The 15,978-nt window shown below is 39.2% G+C and overlaps 1 protein-coding gene across 2 annotated transcripts; it reads left to right on the forward strand.

Annotated features, from left to right (window-relative positions):
• Positions 1-812: 812 nt before the first annotated feature.
• On the forward strand, positions 813-4,929 carry LOC110890629. 2 transcript variants are annotated; one of them, XM_035979153.1, is made up of 8 exons: positions 813-1,260; positions 2,295-2,335; positions 2,408-2,453; positions 3,733-3,810; positions 3,918-4,007; positions 4,228-4,323; positions 4,407-4,486; positions 4,574-4,929. In XM_035979153.1, exons 1-8 carry the CDS (start codon positions 967-969, stop codon positions 4,677-4,679), a joined length of 831 nt encoding a protein of 276 aa, XP_035835046.1. In that variant the 5' UTR covers positions 813-966; the 3' UTR covers positions 4,680-4,929. The 2 variants fall into 2 exon arrangements, with proteins under 2 accessions (XP_035835046.1, XP_021993932.1); XM_022138240.2 differs by lacking the exon at positions 3,918-4,007 and having other exon boundaries at positions 815-1,260.
• The last annotated feature ends 11,049 nt before the right edge of the window (positions 4,930-15,978 follow it).

Here is a 15,978-nt window from a genome sequence, read left to right on the forward strand (position 1 = left end):
AAACATTGACCAGCGGAATGGTTTGTGCAACGGTATAAGGCTACAAGTAAAAAAATTGTACAACCGTGTAATAGAAGCGGATATAATATCCAGAGCAAATATTGGTAGTCGCACATATACACTCAGAATTAATTTGATCTCTTTTGATAAAAAGATTCCTTTAGCTTTTCAAAGGAGGCAATTTCCACCGGCCGTATGTTTCGCAATGACAATCAACAAAAGTCAAAGGTAGTCACTTTCTAGAGTTGGTTTGTACTTGAAACAACCCGTCTTCTCTCATGGCCAATTGTATGTTGCTTTAACAAGGGTAAAATATTAATACTTGACAACGGCAAACCTATAAATAAAACAAGTAACGTGGTATATAAAGAGATTTTCAACGAATTGTGATCGTTGCATATTCATGTATTTCAATTTGTCGTTATAATCTAATATATTCGTTTGTGTTTTAACATGTATAAAATTATAATATTTAACGTCGGCAGTATTAATGAAGAAATTTCTTTTACCAACACACGGGGTCTTAGACCATTGGGTGTGGTTTGGCTAGTCCCCAAAGAGACTACCCACCACGTAGGCGCCACCTCACCAAGGTGGAAGACCATCCCCTTGTGGACTACCAAAGGGTGTGGACGACTACCCAACCTATAATAAAAACCAATACAATATAAATATATAATAAAGGGGAGAGAGAAGTCAGAGGGGGGCCCACTTGTTTGCCTCCTCTCCAACGTCTTATAGAGGCCGGGAGTGCCACGACGACCCCTAGGGGCGGTGTGCGACGTAGGGACCACCCCATTACAACAAAACAAATTTGAATTCCTCTCCTTTTCAAACCAAGAAGCCGCTAAACTCATCTCCAAAACCCCTTCCATCTTCATCTTTCCAACACCAAATCAACAATCCCCACATTCAACCATCAACTGGGTCTCAAACAAATTCAAAATCTTGAAACCCCATCTGCAAATGTCATCTCCACCCCCACCAAACCCCCTCCCCACCACCACCACAACCCCCAATTTCTTGCAACCCCAAAAACATTCACACCCACCAGTCTACCAAACCTTCTACAACCCCCAACACTCCAATTCACGACCTCATCATCAACAACCACCTCTTCCGGTCTCTGGTTACCCTTATACGGTTAATCGCCCACATGGGTTCTTGAATTCGGATCAATTGGTTAAGGTTAACCCCTTGTCTGCCCCTTTGCAACAGACCCTTGTGGGTGGTGCTCCTACTGTTTCTGCAAACACAAAGGTTTGATTTTTAGTACTTTGATTGCTTCAGGATGTTGTATATATAGCTTTAGCTTTTTAGGTTGTACTACATATATGTTAACATAAGAAATTTGGGTACATGATGCTAGAAACCAATGAGAAATATAAGAAATTTGTATAAATGCATTGCGCCTCGCGTAGGTGGTGCTGTGCGCTTTGCTTTGCGCCTTTCAGCTTTGGACTCTATCGCATCAGTGCGCTTTTTTTTAAACCAAGATTTGAATACCTTGATCATTTTCTGTACAGCCTCCTACTTTTTTTTTATCTTGATAATCAGCTGATTAAAGCTGGATATAGTTAGGTAATTATTTCACATTTATATTTATAATTAAGTTTGGTCAACACTATAAAGTTGCAATAGTAAGTCAACATGCGTATCCTAACACCCCCTTCAAGTATTTACAAAGTTTACGTTTGAAATGTATCTTATGGGAGATGGACGGTAAGGTTGCTACCATGTGACCCGAAGGTCACGGGTTCGAGTCGTGGTACCTTGATAGGGAGATGTCTATGCAAATTCTAAACTTAGCAAAAAATTTCGTATAATGAATGAATCAGTAGTTATTTTGGAAAGTTGGTCAATGCGCCTGCAAAAAGAAGAATAAAATTCGTCGATAATTAATGCACATTTAACAAAAAATTAAAAAAAGGACAAAGGTTGATGCTCCGGATCCATATAAATTTAATGAATGTCATTTGGGAGAATGAATAGGAGATTGTAACCTAGGTTTATTTCGTAAGTTTTTATGCGATGGATAGAGCGTTACGCCCGGTTAAGGGCAGAGAAGTGACTAAACGGTTGTTTATCGATTTAAATCAAACGCCAGAAGAGGAAGAGCCAGATCATCAACCAAAGGTATGGTTAAACCATTAGAAAAGAAGTGATTTTGAAGTATGCATTCAAGTAGGTAGTTCTTTATGTGAGAAAATAAAAATCTTGTTAGTTTGTGCTTGTTCGATTAGTCATATGATGTGTGATGTTTTGGAAAGTACGTAACTTTTTGTCGTCTGCAGGTTGTGGGTCAATCATCGGTTGCTTTTGATAATAGCTTAAGGTACTATGAATCCACATACCATATGTTGTTTGGTTTCTCTCTTCAGATCATAATCTTTATCCATTTATGCAGGGATAAGAATGGAGATGATGCGTTCGTCGTTATTAGAGATAGAAAGGTAAACTTACGTTGTTCTCCTTATGTGTTACTGGTTATAAACATATTTGCTACTTGCTAGTTTTGCTCACTTGAAGATCACCTTATATCATATCATATTATAGTAGTTAAAGGCGAGTTGCAAAGGGCGCGCCTGTCGCCTACGCGCAAGGCGCAAAAAAGCGTACACCCGAGACAAGCAAGATGCACGTCTGTTCAGGCTGGTGCAGCCCTGTTTTAGTTAAGGTCCATGCAATTTTTGGCTGGTTTAGACTTTAGACTGGTTTTTGGCTGGTTCAGACTGTTTGAAACTAGTTTTAGCTGGTTCAGGAGGGCCTGTTTTTCCGGTTTCGGTTGGTTTTGACCTGTTCAGGCACTTTTGCGTCTTGCTGTGTTTGAGGTAGGGGTGTTAACGGTTCAGTTTGAAACCGTCCAAACCGGTCATCTGTTTGGTTTTACGGTCGATTCTTTTTTATTAACTTTCGGTTGGTGTGTTTGAGAAGTTTCAAACCGTAACAGACGGTTTGGTTTACGGTTTATACAAAAAAACCGGCCGTGCGAAATCGGACCGGACCGTGAGATATATCTATTTTTTTATTTATTTTAAATATTGCATATTAGATATGCTTAGCTATATATTTGTGTCTTAACTAAAAAGAATGTCCTAAGTGTACCTTACCTTAAAATTTGGATAAGTTACTGTTATCTTGGTTTAAAAAAGCCCGCCCTAAGCGCGCTTAAGCGCATCTAGGCGCAAACCCCATCGCCTTGTGTGACATAAGGCGCACGATGTACAAGAAGCGCAGCTGAGGCGCGCTTTTTAGGGTGAAAATGGACCTAAGGCGCAGCTGAGGCGCACGCTTTTTGTACATGGGGTATTTCTATGCTTCTGAGTGTTGTACAACAGGCTTTTTATGCTGTACATTTATGTTTTTTTCATTTTAAAACATATATAAAGCTTAATTATAGCTAAATCATAGGTATTGGATACTAAACACTTATGGGTTATATAAAATAAATTATATAATCACTTTGCGCTTTGCGTATGAAAAGCTCACCGCTTTTGTGCTTCGCTTTTTAAAAATCGGTTTTAGACCTCATCGCTTTTGTGCGCTTCCCGATTTTTTAAACCAAGACTGTTATAACTTTACCTTGATTAATAAGTTAGACTGAGCGTCTAGGCGCGCGCCTCTGACAACAGTCTTGTACTCTTGTATATCTGGCTAGATAGGCTAAACTGGTACAAACAGGACTGACTATCCATGCTTGTTTGCTGTTTTTTTTTTTTTGTATGCTTGTAGGTTCAAATTTCAGAGGGCACTTCTCTTTATGCACAATGCCGCTCATGGTTAAAGAATGGGGTTCCTTTAGAAAAACAGGTACGCGATAGTTCTATATTTTTTTATTGATGCATGTCATGGTGATAGGAGTGTACAACCAAAAGCTGCATCTCTCTTATCTCTTTTTACATATCAGCCTTTTACAGACCCCAATACCCACCAATTTTGTCCCAGATGTGAATGAGGCGCTGCCTCAAGGCCGTGAGGCGTTTTCCAGATTTTCTCGCACCTCAGGCGTACGTTTTCCAGATTTTCTGTGTTTCAATAGTTAAGTATACATGTGTGGAGAGGGCTTGAGTTTGGTGTGCATAAACTTCCAACAAAAAAATATATTCCATAGGTGCAAACCGAATGCATAACATCTCTTGAGGTTGCCTATTCAGCAAATGTCTAAAATACCCTTTACTATATATGTGTTTTATTGAATTAAAAGTTAAGCTGATGCATGATTGACAGCCACAGTATCCGGATGGTGTCAAATCCCTTCCTAAGCCACTGCCTGCATCAACGGTAGAAGCAAGAAAGGAGGATGACCTGGAATTAGAGGAGGAGGTATTTATATCCCTCTTTATGTTATGTACCATGTTGTTACACTGTCACTAACAAATGATGATTTTTCCTTTATCGGGTGTCAGAATCCCGAGAATGTCGATCACTTGTCTGCTAAGGAGCTGTTGCAACTGCATGTTAATCATGCGAAGAAGGTTCGAGCAAGGTATGTACATATATATATGCTACTTAGTTCTTACTTTGTTGACTCTTAAGATAGTCGAAAGTCAATAATGTATGTTGTTATTTATAGATTAAGAAATCAACGGCTACAAAGAATCGAAAGGTACAAAGACCGTCTTGCTCTACTCTTGCCTGGGGTTGCGGATCAACAGCCAAAGAACGACCCTGCATCTTGAAGCATCCGCATGCCAATGAGCAAACCTGCAAAAAGAAGCCAACTCTTTAACCAACTTTAATAATTGGCTCTTTTTATCTTTTATCTTTTATATTACTTTATAGTTATCTTTTAATCTCCTTTAGAACATTGGATAACTAATTAGTTTATGTTATTATGAATATGATAACAGTGACAATATCTTTATCTTCTTTTTGATTTGTTGAATTCACTGGACTGGAACTGGTGCTGGAAACCATTTCATCAAGAAATCATGTTTGGTTGGTTAAGAAAAGAACTGTGGTATCCAAGAATCCTTTGGTTGGTGATGGGATTTTAACTTTCCATTAGAATGTTTGAACCAAAATTGTAAGAATAAAACATAAGCATGCATTGTTAGATCTATATGTCCAAGACATAACATGTGATAATGTTGGTATTGATTTTATTTTTAAAGTAAGCAACTCTATAAGGCTGCACGGTATGGCTGCGTCGTCCAGCCCGTCCTCCCTCGGCGCCGATCCAACCTCCATGCCGCCCCCCTCCGTCTTCATCCCGTCGCGTCGTCTCCATCGGAATTTCGACGTCCAGGACGGAGCAAAACAAGTGGGCCCCCTATTCTTTGTTTGTTTGTTTGTTTGTGAATAAGATTTGTACATTAGGCATGGATACTTGTACATAGTGGGATGGGGTAGGACCATCCTTCCATACCCTCTAGTTTAGTGGGATGGACCATCCTTGGGAAACGAGTCAAAATTGTATAAAAAAAGTTCCCTAGAAGGGTATTTCATGAAGAAAATTAAAAAATCAAATTACACGATATACATACAATGCAATTAAGGAAACTAAATTCAAATACGTACCCCTGGTGGAGCCCACTCATCTGGGACTTTCATGAATCTGTCAATTTCATCAAACGTGTTGACAACAGCTTGTACCCATTGGTCTTCTCCTTGGCAAGCTCAGCTTCCTGCAAGTCACGGGCACACAAAAAAATTAAATCTTACGGCTTGTTAGAATATAGTTGCTAAGTTTTGAGTTGTAAGGCAGCAGCTGAAGTTTGTGAGGAAAAAAGTACCTGAGGAGTGTTGTACTCGATGAAGAAATAACCTCAGTGTCTTTATCAACAGGCATCCAAAGCCCATTCTCCTTAATAACTCCAATTTGTGTAGATTTTACCAACTACACCTTCCAGCTTCTCCAACATTTCCCTAGGCACAACTGGCAAGATATCCACAGTGATAATATTCACGAAGCCAGCATCTATTAAAATGGTATATATCAACGAAAGGTTTCTGTGTTTTTTGATAATCTCAATGGAGAATACAAGACCCAACTTTATAATACAAGAATCATAGAAATAAAGAAAACCAATAAAGAGCCGTAAATGAGGGCCATAAATTATGTGCTGTAAATGGGCATGAATGGAAGGAGAGAAATAAGGAAAAGATAATGGTTTCCAATACTCCCCTCAAGTTGGAGTGTGTAAGTTGATGACACCCAACTTGCCCAGAAGAAGACTAAGCTGGGGAGCGCACAGAGCTTTGGTAAGAAGGTCAGCAATCTGCAGCTTGGAGTTGATATGCATGGATGAATTTCTTGGCTTTCGACCCGTTCGCGAACAAAGTAACAGTCCATTTCCACGTGTTTAGTTCGCTCATGAAAAACTGGGTTGTTAGCAATGTGTCTGGCAGCTTGATTGTCACGGAATAGAGGCGTAGGTCCTTCAACATCTATGTCTAACTCGTGTAGCAGCCAATGCAACCATAGAATTTCACTAACGGTGGCAGCCATGGAGCGGTATTCCGCTTCAGCTGAATATCGAGAGACAACTGTTTGTTCTTAGTTTTCCACGAGACCGGAGGACCTCCGAGGAGGAGTAAGTATCCCGTTCGTGATCTTCTTATGAAGGGACAGCCGAGCCAGTCGGAGTCACAGTAAGCCGTAAGACCGTATCCTCCGGATCGTGATAAATGGATCCCTTGACCAATGGTGGCTTTAAGGTACCGAAGGACGCGATGGACAGCGTCCAAGTGATTTTGCCTTGGGTCACTAACAAATTGACTCAAAACATTGACCGCATATGTGATATCTGGCCTGGTCGCCTGCAAATAAAGTAAGCGTCCTATCAATCAGCGGTATAGACTAGCATCAACCCTTTGTTCGGTCTCTCCTTTGTCAAGTTTTAAGTTTGGCTCCATGGGAAAAAAACTCGGCTGGCAACCCGTGAATCCACAATCTTCAAGGATATCCAAAGTATACTTTCTTTGGCTTAGAACCAGCCCTTCAGAAGTGCGCGCGACCTCGATGCCAAGAAAGTATTTGAGAGTGCCAAGATACTTGATGTTGAATTGTGTATTGATGTGCTTAAAATACAACATATAAATTATATCAAATACGGCGTAAAAGCAACCCTTTTTTAGTATTAATGTTGGAAAAAACTTGTGTTTTTGTTCCTTTTGAATAAACAGGGTTAAAAGAGCTTAATTGAACAAAAGGAGCGAAATAACAACAAAAACCAACATAAAATACAATAAAGAAGGATTGACGCAACTTGCCAAGCCCCCATCCACATCCAAACCCGAGAAATAACAAAACATAAGCTCTGGCACGGGGCCGTGCTCACCTAGCACGGGCCATGCCCGGTGGGAATTCACTGCAGCAAAAAGAGACAACAACAAAAGACAAATTCCAAGCTCAACACGGGGTCGTGCTAAAGTAACACGAGGCGTGGTCAACTCTAGGATTTCCAGAATCTGAAGAAGTACATCAAGTACATTGGCCACGGGTCGTGCCATTGACGCACGGGGCAGTGTTATTACAAGTCTGACATTGCAGTTAATGTAGAAGAGAGAGGCTGATGGCCACAGGGCCGTGCCAGGCGGGCACGGGCCGTGGTGGACGTTTTGTTTTCAGCTATAAATAGGGATGCTTGGTTTCACTTTAACTCATCCCTTGGCAAACCACTTTTCTCTCACTTGCCACCACTCCACCACCACTACAACACCATCATCCATTTTCCATCTTTTAGAGTGTGTGTATGTAGTCTCGGGATCCAAGATTGATAGTAAGAATTTTTGTCAAACAAAGGCCATGCTTGGCTAAATTCTTACATCACTTGGTGAAGACATATCTTTTATGTATTTCTTTTATGATTTCCAATCTTTGGCAACTTTTTAATTGGGTATGTATGAATGACTTTCATAATTAGTTTTTTATATTGAAGGCGAATCAACTTAACCATTCTTCATATGTCGTTTATTCACATAGTTGTATCTTTACGGTCTATATAAAGCACGTTAACTACTTGGAAGGGGTTAGAAGGGTGGTTGGGTAATTCTATGTCTCGTTCAGTGTAAGAAACAACAAATAGTGGCGATCTCCACATCAGCTGGTTGTCAATTCTTGGGTGACAGGCTCATTTCTTGGCAATGCAAGAAACAGCAAACGATGGCGATCTTCACAGTTGAGGCAGAATACGTTGTTGCTTCTGCGTCTTGCTCTCAAGTGGTGTGGATGGAACATCAATTGCAGGATTACGGTTTAACTTATTTAAACACTACCATTTACTTTGATAATGATGCTGCAATTCAAATTGTGAAAAATCCTGTCTTCCACTAAAAAACTAAGCACATTGATATTAAAGTTCATTTTATACGAGACTGTTTTGACAAAGGTCTTATCAAACTGGAGCAAATCGACACTGATGCAAATGCTGCCGATTTGTTCACAAAACCTGTCAGCAGCTCAAAATTTCAAGTGCTTGTGAATTTTCTGAAAATGATCCAATACACCGACTGGGCATGTTTTTGTTTTTCTTAGGTAAATTTGTTCATAAAGTTTTCTATTCTTAGGTAGTTTTTATTTATGCACAAATTTAGTGGGAGAAATTTTGAAAAATACAAAAACATCGAGAAATTTTGAAAAATACAAAAACATCAAATTTTTTTGAAAAATACAAAAACATTGAAAAATTGAAAAATACAAAATGAAGCATTGCATGACATGGGAAATGAAATGAATTTTCACATTGTGGTATAGGGCTGACTCATGTAAAACCAGTATCAAAAACTCTAGAATGATATGTTGGTAGGCTCTATCTTTAAGGCTGGAAACATTGGTTGTTTCTGTTCAGAACCTAAATTAGTCTATGACCTCAGGAAAGAACGTCACTTGGAATTAGCTCATTTCTATTTGAATGCATGTGTGATGTCCTGATACACACAATTTTGGTCTAGTTCTGAAATCTTTTATGAAAAGGTCGTGTATCTCTTTTGTTTTGCGTGAGCAAAGACCTGGAGGTGCTAGGAAGCGTTAGCTTCTGTTTTGCGTGAGCAAAGACCTAGCTGTATGTCTGTCGCTTTATAGATCAATTTACACCCAAAAGAGGCCCTCAAGTGCCCAAAAGAAACCCAAAAACCTATATCAAACTAAGAAAAACTCATTTGGTCTATATTTTATATCATCTCTGCTTATGATCTATTCTGTTCTCTTCTCAACCTAGTCCCGGACAAGGTTTCAGAAATCTAGAACAGACTTGTGGAAATATGTGGTAGGGAAACTGCTTGCATGATAGAGTGTGTTGATTATAATTCCAGGACTTGATTAGTATTTGTTTGGGTGTTCATTGTTAAGATATCAAAACATGATAAAAATAGTTACAGGCAGTTATATGGAAAAGGTCTAAGGAGGTGAGTTTAGGTGGATAAATATACTGGCAATCATTCAGATCATTCAGTAGTAGATCAGTGTTGATAAGTGAAGTCAGGCCCAAAACCTGTGATTTGATCCCTGAGCAATTATGATATTTCCTATTTTATTTTTGTAAATAAATGTTCATATTATTTATTTGTCACACCCCGACCACGTTAAAACAACAAACCATGGCGGAAACGTCGGGGAGTGTTGCAACAGAATTATTGTTTCACAACCATGGTAATCAAATGTTTTGTTTTATTGAATTATTATGTAATGTACATTGTCTTTAAATCAAAACAAACAAACTACATATTGATTATAACTGTTTTTAAATCACTAAGGCCTCGTCCAGGTCCTATGTGACACAAGCTTCCTAGCAAGCAACATCAAGCAATACCACCTGAAACATATGTAAAAAGTAAAGTCAGCAAAGAAATGCTGGCGAGTACATAGGTTTTGTGGGAGTATCGGATTCATGGCTTGTTTATATGTTGCAGTACCTCGTTAGACTACAAGAGTCAAAATACAAACCTTGCTTTGAAAAGTGTATTGCAACATAGTTTAATCAACTCAAATCAAGATGGTTATAGTATAAGAAATCTCGTAGCCATGACTCCTAACCCAAAAATATTTGCTTTAGAATAAAAACTTGTAAACATCTCGTGAAAACTCGTTAGTAAAACTCGTATGGGTTATATTGTTTCAAAAACCTTGTTGTGTGACATTGTTTCAAAATAGCTTCACCAGTGAACTAAATAATGACACGCAATGTATTATGATAGAAGCACTTATATATAAGATGTACCAGCGGCGTATCTACCATGATTCTATCATACTACACTCGTCCCATTATCTAATCACTACCCAAAACCAATCGTTTATCCAAATCGTTTATCTCGTTGAAGTCGTCTCAAATCGTTTAACTCGTCTCAAAATCGTATTCGTTTTAATAGTGAAACTACTTTTGGTCGTCTCGCTAATAACATTCAAACCTTCGTGACTCGACTACCTCGTTTCTCGTATTAACGAACAGCCAAAGGGTAAGTTAACAATCATCAGATTCGGTCGTTACCTACATAACCCCCACACATAACTATGGGTGTAGTCTGATAACGGGATTTGTCAGATCCTATGGTACCATAACCTAATACTGTTCGGCTCGGCCAAAGCTAATGAATGTCATTCCTTATGTAATTACAACCAACAAGTCTTGTTCACCTTATTGAAATCGTTATTAGTTTAGTATAAACCATTGTTTTTGAAATTATCGTTTAAACCTTGAAATTCGTTTTGTACATATGAATCACCCCAAAACAATTAAAAACAATAAAATAGGGGAACTATGTACTCACTTGAGATTGTAGGGTATCCCTGATTTTGTGAACTATCAATGCTCGGGCAATCAAGGAATCAAGTGGTACCTAGTATCGGATCGCTAGTCAAACAACAGACGCCTAAATCGGAAGATCGGAAAGAATGAGGTTTTGTAAACCAAATGAGTGTAGGAACTCATGTGATATGGTTTAACAAAGCCTACATTCTAAATCGGAACCTAACCTAAGTGCTTTCGACCCATCGCAGCCCATTAAGGTAGCTTACGCCACTTTAACGCGTCGTGCGCGCAAACGCGCGTTCGAGACGTCTAACTAGTCCTATGACAAGTATTATATGCCTAAACATGTTTAATTAGGTTGCATAATCAGTTTAGGTGACAAAAGTTAGGTTACATATGCTTAAAGTCCAATTATGCATGAAAAGGGCATTTTGGTAATTTACCTAAGGCATATAATCTACCTATCATACAACTACTTAAACTTGGTGACCATAAGGTATAACCTCGGAAGGTTATTCCCTATGCAACTATGGTCACTAACCTTGCTTGGTCGGATCCTAAAGATCGACCAAACGGGTCGAGTTTGAAAGTCTAAGCGGTGGTTTAGACCGCTCGACTTACGACTCTAAACAAGCACTAACTATTAGTGACGAGTTAAACATGTCAAAGCATGTTTAACCTACTGATTTGGTATCAAAACAAAGTGTTTTGATACCTAATAGTAGTCCCGTTGCAAAATGCGTGCTAAAATGCATTTTGACCGAAACTTTGACTCGTCACTACACCTAGTCAACGTGGTAATCAATTGGTATAGTCACTAAGGACTATAACCAACGTGATTACGCTCACGTTGCGAAGTTCAAACGAACTTCTCGTTGACCAACTCGTGGTCAAAGCTGAAAGTCAAACTATATTTGACTTCCAAGCTAGGAAAACAATAAAAAGAATGAAAGAATGCTCACAATGGGTCCTTGCTATCTTTTCTACAAGAAAACCAAGTTCCCAATCAGACTTAGAGAGCTCCTTACACTTGAGGGAGCCTTCCAAATCAGATGGTAGAGAAGAGAAGAGTGAATGAGCAAAGAAACAAGTGAAATTGATGGCCTATATATAATTTTTCGCAAACCGTTAGGATCATTCCTTGAAGAGGAGGGCATGATCCAGGCCATACAAGTGTCATAGACTGATTGGGGGACTTGTTCCCCACACAAACCAGCTCCTAGTAATGAAAACCACCCATCAAAACCATCAAAATCGTGCAAAATGACCAGATTCATTGTTTCTATCTGACAGGCCCACGCGCCCCGCGTAAGATTTGGCTAAGGCTTACGCGCCCCGCCTGGCCAACTTTGGCAGATTGTCAAAATTGGTCCCTGCAGCTTAGAAACATGCGTTTCGGCCCATTTTTGACACGTTTAAGCCCCGTTAACCTCATTTCAAGGCTCTAAAATGAAGTTAAAGTATTGGGAACTCAAAACATGCTCAAAAATATCTCGGGTGTCGGTTCGTTTGGTCGTACGGTTGCGTTGTTCGGTTAATTACGACGGAAGTCGTAACGAACGCAAAAACGATCCAAATTGAGCGACGAATGGAATTTTATCATGCCAATCACTAAAATATAATATTTTAATGATTACATAAATTTTTGGATGTCCGGATATGCGCGAAAATGCAAACTTGTGCACTTTTTGACGCTTTTAGTCCCTGAATGACCAATAAGTTTATTTTTGCACACCAAACACCTCAAAGCCTATTTCTAAGCTATGTAAAGGATATTTAGGGCATGTTTAACTTATGATAAAGTTCCGGAATGTTCGTTACAGTACGAATCGGCATACTTTCGCAGTTTGTCGAAATTAGTCCCTGTAAGCGAATAAACTTGATTTCGACACATCAAACCTTCCAAAACTTATTTCTAAGTTATGTAAAGGTTATTTATGGTATGTTAAGCTTATTTCACTATCACGGAGTGTTTGTCGAGTTAAACTGACTGCGTTTACACACCAGTTTGCGTATAACTTTCCAGAAAGCGATTTAGAGCTTGAAATCGAACGAGAATTGATATGTGCAAACGATACACATATTTATACAAATTCCAAGTATGAAATACAATATTTCATTGATTTGGTATTTGTTTGATGGTCTTGGAGGCACAGATGTCACATTATTTTTGTGTTTTTAGGTTTTGATCTCGTAAAACGTGCTCGGGAGGTTAAAAGGGTTATCTAAGAAATTTTTGTTTTAAATGGATTTTAAAAATAATTGAATAATGTTTAATAAAATCCTGAAAACAAATCCTCTGATGGTCTCGACTCGAGATCATGGTCTCAGCCCAATATCAAAGACCCGGCCCATGATAGATGAGGTATTTAAGGAGGTTTTGAGTCGAGACCTCACTATTCACTCGAAACCTTCTACTGTTACTCTCAATTCTCTCTCAACTTCCGGTGAAAATCCTTACTTCCGGCGTACTTTTCTCCGGTCTCGACTCGTTCTCAGTCACTATATAAGGTATTTTGAATCAAATGATGGTTTTGATTGAAGATTTGCAGGAACTATTTGAAGATTCATTGAAGATTTGAAGAAAATTATGAACCCTAATCATGATTTAAAGTGGTCTTCAAAGAAATTAAAGGATGTTTTTGGATTTTAATCCAAAATTAAGCTGATTCAAGGATGTTTATGCAGTTTCGACTCAGGTTGCGAGTAGAGGCTTCAAGGACTTGAGATCTCCGGTTGGGAGTCGCAACCTCTCTGGTTTCGAATCAAGACATCACTTGGGATCTTGAGGTCTCGACTGGGATTTCGACTCGAAACCTCTTTGGTCTTGACTCAAATTCTTCTGGTCTCGACTCGAAACCTTGTGGTTTCGACTCGAGACCTTGTGTCTTGCAATTAAAAATTGTTATTTTTGCCACTCGAAATCTGAGTTGTTTCCTGGTCTCGACTGATAATCTATTTTTTACCTTTGACCAGTATCTGTTATACAATTTATACAGTTGACATTTAAATTGACTAAGTTAACAGGTAACACTTGGTACCAAAATCCTGTACTTAACTTGTGCATTTTGTGTAGGTCATGGATTTGAAAGTCATCACGGGACACAATCAAGCGGGGTATCTAGCACCACCTTCGGAGAAACATAAGAAGATGTATACTTCATTGATCAAAGGACTAAATAGTTGCCGAATCGTTCATGCTCTACGAGAAAATCCTATAGTATATGAAAGTCTTGTTCAAGAGTTTTGGAAGACGGAAATATTTGACGCTTTAGAAGGAGATGGTAAGGGATCGATTGAAGCGGTGATTCAGAAGAAGAACGTTACTGTAACCGAACAGATTATAAGGGAGGTTTTACAGTTTAACGATCAAGAGACAGATCCTATTGATCTTTCGGTTGGAGATGTTGAAGCTATTCTACCTCGGTTGAGTTATGAAGGAACGTATCCCTCTCTCATGAAGAAGTTTGTGCATCCATACTGGCGTTTGTTGATGCACATGTTTCTGATGTGTATGACTAAAAATAGAGGGGGAACGGACCAGCTAAGCATCACACGGTCTGGATTTGGAGAGAACTGGTAACACTTTGGATCTGAAACCAATGGGTCCATCGTATTTTGGTGCTCTAACTCCTAAGAAGGGTACTACAAGCAAATTTGAAGGAAGGATTGTACTGGAGAAATTTGGTCAATTTGCTAAAACGGAAGAAGTAGTGGATGAACCAGTGATTGTACAACCTGAAGCTGCACCGGTGAATGTTCCAGTTAATGTCGTGATTGCTAAAGAACATGTTGCTCAAGTTGCTGTTGACGAAGAGCCTGAGACAGAGATACTAACTATAAACTCTGTCGATGAAGGCATAGAGATAAGCTGTGATGATGATGATTACGTTGAGCTTCCTCATGAAGCTGAAGTTAGTTCTGCTGTTTCTACTGTTCAACCCATGATTTCTACTGAGAGTTTGGATCAACTGATAAAGTCAGTAACTGAAAAAGATGGGAAATCCTCCTTCCGATCCTTCAGTGCAAAATGAAGAGCAAACTGTTGAAGAACCCAAAGGATCCTGATACTCAACAAGTAAAGCGAAGAAGGGATCCTCGACCCGGTGTGTTTATTGAACAAAGCAAAGATCAACCTGTGACTGCTAATGAAGATGAAGATGGTTTATATGAGTTTGATTTTGAAAATGCTAAGGAGTCGACTGAAACTCCATTTGACTTTGAGACGAGTGCTACTGCCACTACTACAGAAACATGATTTGATTTTGAAGTTGATGAAACAAGAATGGATGTGGATACAAATCCTTCAGAGATTCCTGTTACTACTTCTGTTTTTGCTCCACCTATAACACCAGTCACCGAGTCAACACCGCTTGTTACTGCTGCAATTGCAAGTTCATCTGGTGCAGTTCGTGATGAACCATGTAGTTCAAGTGGGAAACGGCCTGAAGAACCATTGAGGATGCCGTTTTTTGATGATTCAAGTGATGATGATGAGTTTATCAGTGTAAGAGAACTGAAGAAGAGAATCGTGGTACTTGAACAAGACTCGATCCACAAAGATGCAAAGATTATTCAGCTTGAAGACACAATCGTACAAAAGAATCAACAAATTGATCAGCTGCAAGGTGATGTTGGTTTGTTGTTCAACATGGTGTATGATCTTCGTGGAAAACTTGAAAACAAGTTTGGTGATGAGTTTATTGATCCAACTGACATGGAGAGAAGAAGAAAGGCTGAAGAGGATCGAACAAGGGATTTTGCAAAGGATGACACTGACAGAGCTACTGCTATGGATCATTACTTTAAAAGAGTTACTGATAAAGAAGCTGACAAAGCAAAGGCTGCAAGGTTGAAGCAGAAAAGAGAATATGTGATTCTGAAGAACAAAAATCTCAATCCTGTTGATCCAGATGTTCAAGTCACTCATCATTTGATGGATGTCGGTGAAAGTTATTATGATAAGGTTGGGAACCGTTTAGGCATTGTAAGTTGGGGTTTTAATCATGATCGTCATAGATGGTGGATCTAAAGGAAGGTTGGACCTGTTGAATGGTACAAGAACCCTGCTCAATTTCAGACACTCACTAAAATGGATTTGACTATATTGTCAAACTCACCATATGTGGATGATAAGCCTGGCGGACATGGATATCTGTTCTTCGAGAGACTACAGAGAGAGGTTGCCATTGGATTTCCTTCAATGCATACAGCTGAATCCATTGTGACACCTGCTCCAGGTATTAGAGATCCACGTACAAACAAAAGGATGAAGATAGTCTCGTGGCCA

Source organism: Helianthus annuus, chromosome 11 (genome assembly GCF_002127325.2).
Source record: "Helianthus annuus cultivar XRQ/B chromosome 11, HanXRQr2.0-SUNRISE, whole genome shotgun sequence".
NCBI lineage: Eukaryota > Viridiplantae > Streptophyta > Magnoliopsida > Asterales > Asteraceae > Helianthus > Helianthus annuus.

Bases quoted from the DNA above. Each gene is read 5' to 3' on its own strand.
- LOC110890629 (XM_035979153.1), top strand. From the start codon at position 967: ATGTCATCTCCACCCCCACCAAACCCCCTCCCCACCACCACCACAACC. The intron at 1,261-2,294 runs GTTTGATTTTTA...TGTCGTCTGCAG, and splicing joins CTGTTTCTGCAAACACAAAG to GTTGTGGGTCAATCATCGGT. The intron at 3,811-3,917 runs GTACGCGATAGT...AGCCTTTTACAG, and splicing joins GGGTTCCTTTAGAAAAACAG to ACCCCAATACCCACCAATTT.